The 5,360-nt window shown below is 43.5% G+C and overlaps 1 protein-coding gene across 1 annotated transcript; it reads right to left on the bottom strand.

Moving 5' to 3' along the window:
- Nucleotides 1-277: 277 nt before the first annotated feature.
- On the bottom strand, nucleotides 278-3,127 carry LOC136529032 (myb family transcription factor IPN2-like). The gene is made up of 6 exons (XM_066522062.1): nucleotides 2,638-3,127; nucleotides 2,455-2,531; nucleotides 2,318-2,363; nucleotides 1,858-1,918; nucleotides 1,677-1,749; nucleotides 278-1,315 (listed from the first exon to the last, which is right to left on the bottom strand). The coding sequence occupies exons 1-6, from the start codon at nucleotides 2,828-2,830 to the stop codon at nucleotides 716-718; spliced, it is 1,050 nt and encodes a 349-aa protein (XP_066378159.1). The 5' UTR covers nucleotides 2,831-3,127; the 3' UTR covers nucleotides 278-715.
- Between the last annotated feature and the right edge of the window lie 2,233 nt (nucleotides 3,128-5,360).

The raw sequence follows: 5,360 nt of genomic DNA, 5'->3' as shown, positions 1-5,360 counted from the left end.
GTTAGATCTTATGAGATGTCTCAATAATCTGAGTCATAGACTAAAGAAATGCACATCATCAGTTAAATACTACCTCTGTCCCATTGTCCTAAAAAAAGTGCACATCCCATACTTCGAGTAATCAACCAATCTTAAGTTTGACCAATACATATACCAAAAAATATTAATATTCATGATACTAAACTGATATCATTAGATTAATCACACCATAATTATTTGGATATACAATACAAAGTATAGTTGATTTCTTAAAAGCACAAACATCACTGTTCGCATATTATCACATGCATAACACTGCACCCACAAAAGATCTCTGGTCAATGTTACAGCAGGTGTTACACAAATCCATTATAATACAACATATCTGAAAATCTTCGTTAATGTCAACTAAAATGCGCTATCACTTGATCTGAACTCAAACCAACAGTCAGATGTTAAACTAGATCACCTTTAGCCATCCTCATCAGAATATAGCAGGTAATCTTAGGGCTAAAATAAACAAACATATATATGACGCATTGATCTCCATAATATCTTGTATCCAATAAAACTAATGACTGGATGCACTACATTCCTCTCACACGCTAAGCTAAGCTTTGAACTTTTTGATGCTTCACAACAAAACTGACACACATGCATTTAAATACCTTAGCTTGATCTTTCTTACCCATATATAGTATACAGTTCTTTACGTGAGCTCCAAACCATTGGACGACTATATACGTATCCTCTGACTTCCTACAGGTGCTTGTTGTGCAGACGGCTTCATCTCAAGCCTGGAGCTCGAACCCTCGAAGCCCTTGCTGTCGTCCATGGAGTCTCCCGACATGGCACCCTCGTACAGGCCGGTGACCGGATCCATGACATCAGTGCCTGCGCCCTCCATCCTGGTCCACGACCCCATCTGGAGCTGATCGTTGCCGCTCTTTGCCTGCTGCTGCTGCTGCTCTTCGCTAGCCCACATCGTCATCGAGCTCTTGCCACTGGAGCTGCAATGGTTAGGGCCCTTCTTGGTGTCTGCTGACCCAATGAAGCAGCTCTCGCCCAACGTCAGGAAGCCATCCATTGGCCTGTCCATCTGATGCAGGAGCTGGTCCATGTGGCTGCTTCCTCCATAGAAGCACTGCAGGTCCTGAACGGAAGAGAAGCTCGTGGAACTGGTGCCGATGTCAAGCGCCGCTTGGCTGCCTAGAGATCTGTACCCTGCGGGCCACGTGGCGCAGTCGCTGGACCCGAGGGCTTGGTATGCTTTCTCCACGATGGACTGCATGTACTTCCCCTGGGCTTCAACCCTCATCTGGAGGTGCTTCTGCACCTGCATGTCATGCATGCATGCAAAGTTCACCCTTTTACTTTTGTTGAGATGATTGAAGGAAAATGCATATATGCTGAGTTCATGACCACCACACATATGAGGACAGAAAAGTTGTGTGTCGAGTAAACTTCCCAAGATTGTTCTTGCAAAAGCGTCTATGATTCGGAACATGCGAACCAAAAAAATTGCCATATATATACCAGGTGACAACTGACAAGTGTATGTAAACTTCCCAAGAACGTTCATTGATGCATTTATGCAAAGCTCACGAGCAACGTGCAATTGCCAGAAGAAAGAAACCAAAGCTGTGGTAAGTAAACTTACTAAAGCACATGATGCTACTATGTAAATGCATGTGTACCTCTAGTTCTCCATGGAGCCTTCTTTGGACTTCCATTTGGATCCTTAAGGCCTCGTTCACATTCACGTTGCGGCTGAATGATTTACAAAAAAATAGAAGGTAGTATCAGAACCTTATGATCTGAAGCCTGCACTCACAAGAATGAGCGTAGAGTAGGTATATTGTGAACAAATCAGCTCACTCGTTCATGCTTCTTGCTATCACGCCTGAAGAAGAGGCCACGTTACGTTGCATCTCCATTGCTGAATGTGGTCGATCATTGGAAGATATGTGTTACTACTTTTGAAAAATATATATGTTTATACTGGAATTATATAACTACCTTAGCTTGTGAACAACTGAAAGTACTGGACACATGATATATACAAAATGATGATCTTTGCTATTAGGTTTGTGTATATGCGTGATGAATGAATCTAAAACTACAGAAAGAGATCAGGATGAATAATAGGTTTCAGAACATCATATCAGGATAGTTTAGCTTTAACAAAAGGATGGAAAAGGCATACACATATAGCCATATAGGTATATAGGAGAAGGCAAGGACACCAAAATTATGCTACAAGTTCTAATGATTTCTCTAGATAATAATAGCATATATAGTAGTCTCAGTACATGGCATGCATCTTTACAGTCCTAACCTGTATGGTCACCGAACTCCTTGTGCTGCTTCCCTAGCCTGAATTTCTGGCAGAGTGAGACACAGTGCAAATCAGATAAAGAACAGCTTAAACCTAATTTCAACTTATGCATACTGGATCATCATGCAGGTACGCACCTGAAGGTGACTCTTGAGGTGGTAGAGGGTGAGGCCCTTGACTCCCATAACCCTCATGATTGTCTTTGGAGTTGCCTCTACGTACGGCGAAGAAAGGATAGATGCAAAGCAATCAAAATTAACCCATCAAATAAAATTCCCCAGCAAGTAGCAACACGAAACTGAAGCATCTATATTACGTACTGTCGGGGCCTCCGAGCTGGGCGACGGCATCGACGAAGCGGTCATGGAGCTCGGGTGTCCACCGGAGGCGGGGCTTGGGGTCGGTGGTGAGGACGAGGCCGCCGGAGTCGCCGCCTTGGCCGCACATAGTAGGCCGTTCATTTGAGCTCGCGGCGCCAGTGCTGCTAGCCTGCTTCTTGGAGGAAGGGAACATTCTATTCTCTCGCCTCCTTGCCGCGGCTTTCCCTCTTAAACCTTGCTCTCTCTAGATCTCGATCGATCCTGCAGGGGCGATCTTCTCTTTCCGGCTGAGCAGCGATCTGATCTGCTACAAGGACGACTGGATGCAGAGATTCAAGAACATGGAACAGGGTTCGGTCCGCACACAGAACGAGGAGTGTACAGTAGAAGTGGGTACTAGTGTTGATCTCTTCTTCCTCCTTGATGTGCTCTTCTCTCTCTCTCTCGCTCTCTGTCTCTCTCTGTGCTTTAGACTTTAGTTCGTTGCTTTGTTTCTTTCTCTTTCTCTTTCTCTCTCTCTCTCTGTATAGTGTGTAGTCTCCTAGCAGAAAGCTTCCCAGGCCCCGGGTATTATTCTACCCGGGAGAAAAGCCACACCGCCAGCTACTCGAAGCCTCGCCAGTCTCCCCGTGTGGACCCCTCTGCAGAAGATTTAGATTAACATCTGCATCTTTTACGGGTAATTATGGCCCAACTTGCAATATATGTCTTGTTCGTTTGGCTTATAAGCCGTATTTTTTCAGCTAATGAATAGTATTTTTCTCTCACAACAAATCAGCCAACAGTATTTTCTGTCATAACTTATCAGTCAAGCGAACAGGACAATAAGGTATGTGAAGAAGATTGTAGGGCAACTGAATGAGATATTATCTATATATCTATATCTATATCTTTTATAAAGTCAATTTCACTATAAATTCTATCTCAACATGCAAGTCATCTACATCATCTGCATTAACTATCCACATCATCTTCTTCCATTAATAGACATGTCATTTTACTAACTTTCAACTTCTTAATCACTACTCTAGATCTGAACATCACTGTCGGTTCAAAAAACCCCTTCACTGCCGGATTTTGAACCGACAGTGACATACCGGCAGTGATGGGGGGTTGACATCACTGTCGGTTCTTAAAAATCGACACTGATCTACAGGCAACAGTGTTGGTTCCTGGCTCCACCCGACAGTGTCTAGTTGAACAACACTGCCGGTTTGTAGTCCCAATCGACAGTGATGGTTGCATCAAGAGTGTTGGTTCTTGGCTCAAGCCAACAGTGTTGAGCAAGCCTACATTATCGGTTCATGGCTCAAGCCGACAGTGTTGAGCAAGCCAACACTGTCGGTTCATGGCTCAAGCCGGCAGTGTTGAGCAAGACAACACTGTAGGTTTGTTGATAAACGACAGTGATGGTTACGACAACACTGCCGGTTCGTTGCTAACCGCCAGTGATGGCCCGTTCGTATTTTATTGTTTTATAATTGATTTTAATTTATATTTTTTCGTGGAATCGGGTTTCGCTTTATATACGCTACGTAGACGACAGGTCCATCAATATTAAACATTACAAATGTTACGGTTACAGTTCAAATGTTCTTATCCAGATCTCGGTCCCTAAAAATAAAAAAGAAATGTTCTTGGACTTCATAGATTGTGCAATACTTCTCGGACTTCTTACTATAATCTAGCGAGCCACTCTGGGCCATACTGGTTCTTGTACTTCACGGATTGTGCAATGAAAAATACTCCATCTTTTTCCAATACCTCGGCTAAGATGAATTTTGTGAGCTCCAATTGCAGTGCGACGATCTCCATGTCTAACAGTCTTTGGTGGTTATATTTCTTGCGCTATCATTCAAAAAAGATGATATCCAAAGAGGAACAGTAAATCATTTTGTTGAATTATTAACAGACGAAATGGGGATTATACACACCAACTTATCGGCTTCTTTCAATTTCCCGCCAATGTAGCGAAGCATTGCCCACATTACATAAAGCCCGCATTCATTGTTTCCCGCCATATGTGATAGGTACTTCCCCTCCATTTCGACAACCTTGAATAGGTACTCCCCGGATAACCTATATTCCTTAAAATTCTGCCAGAAGTCCTTCTGTTTGTTAAACTGTCCACCATCGAAATCTGACTCTTTAATTTGGAGGACAAAATTCTTATACAATGTCCCCTTGAAATTCTTGAAGCATGTCCCCATGATTTCTTTTGCTTTTTTCTTGACTAACTCCCTGTCATACTCGGTTGGGAAACTGAAATACTCTAGGATCTTGACATCCCATATGTAATCCTTCTCACTTTCGGGAACCCTCCATGGGTCATCATCTTTCCCAATCCACTTCTTATACCTAATCAGGATGAAGTCCCTAACAAGTAACCCGAGGATAGTCTTGTATTTGGTCAAAGCTATAGGCGGTGAGAGTGGATCCCCGAATTCATCGAACTCGGTAATGTGCCAGTGTGGATTCCTACCAACATGAATCTTTGACACGCCTCACTTGGATCTGGCCTTTCTACTACCTGAACCCTTTGGCTCCTCGGCCGGCAGAGGCTCCTGCTAGAGACACCAAGTAAGTTATGACCCTCTTAATTGATTAGCGTGTGTGGCTACATAGTCACATGATGCTAAAGTTACCTAGCCATCTTGGTCATTTTGACCCAGATCGAGCAGGCCGGACGGGGTCCATGGCTGTTCGTTCTCACCGTCCTGATT

This window comes from Miscanthus floridulus, chromosome 19 (genome assembly GCF_019320115.1).
Source record: "Miscanthus floridulus cultivar M001 chromosome 19, ASM1932011v1, whole genome shotgun sequence".
Taxonomy (NCBI): domain Eukaryota; kingdom Viridiplantae; phylum Streptophyta; class Magnoliopsida; order Poales; family Poaceae; genus Miscanthus; species Miscanthus floridulus.
Note: the sequence above shows the minus strand (reverse complement) of the source record. Positions and strands in the feature narration are given on the sequence as shown.

What these genes read in the sequence shown, in the direction of transcription:
- LOC136529032 (XM_066522062.1), bottom strand. Translation starts at nt 2,830, where the DNA reads ATGTTCCCTTCCTCCAAGAAGCAGGCTAGCAGCACTGGCGCCGCGAGC. An exon ending in GGAGTTCGGTGACCATACAG is followed by an intron (nt 1,919 to 2,317) that starts GTTAGGACTGTA and finishes GACCACATTCAG; the next exon opens with CAATGGAGATGCAACGTAAC. An exon ending in ATAGCAAGAAGCATGAACGA is followed by an intron (nt 1,750 to 1,857) that starts GTGAGCTGATTT and finishes TAAATCATTCAG; the next exon opens with CCGCAACGTGAATGTGAACG.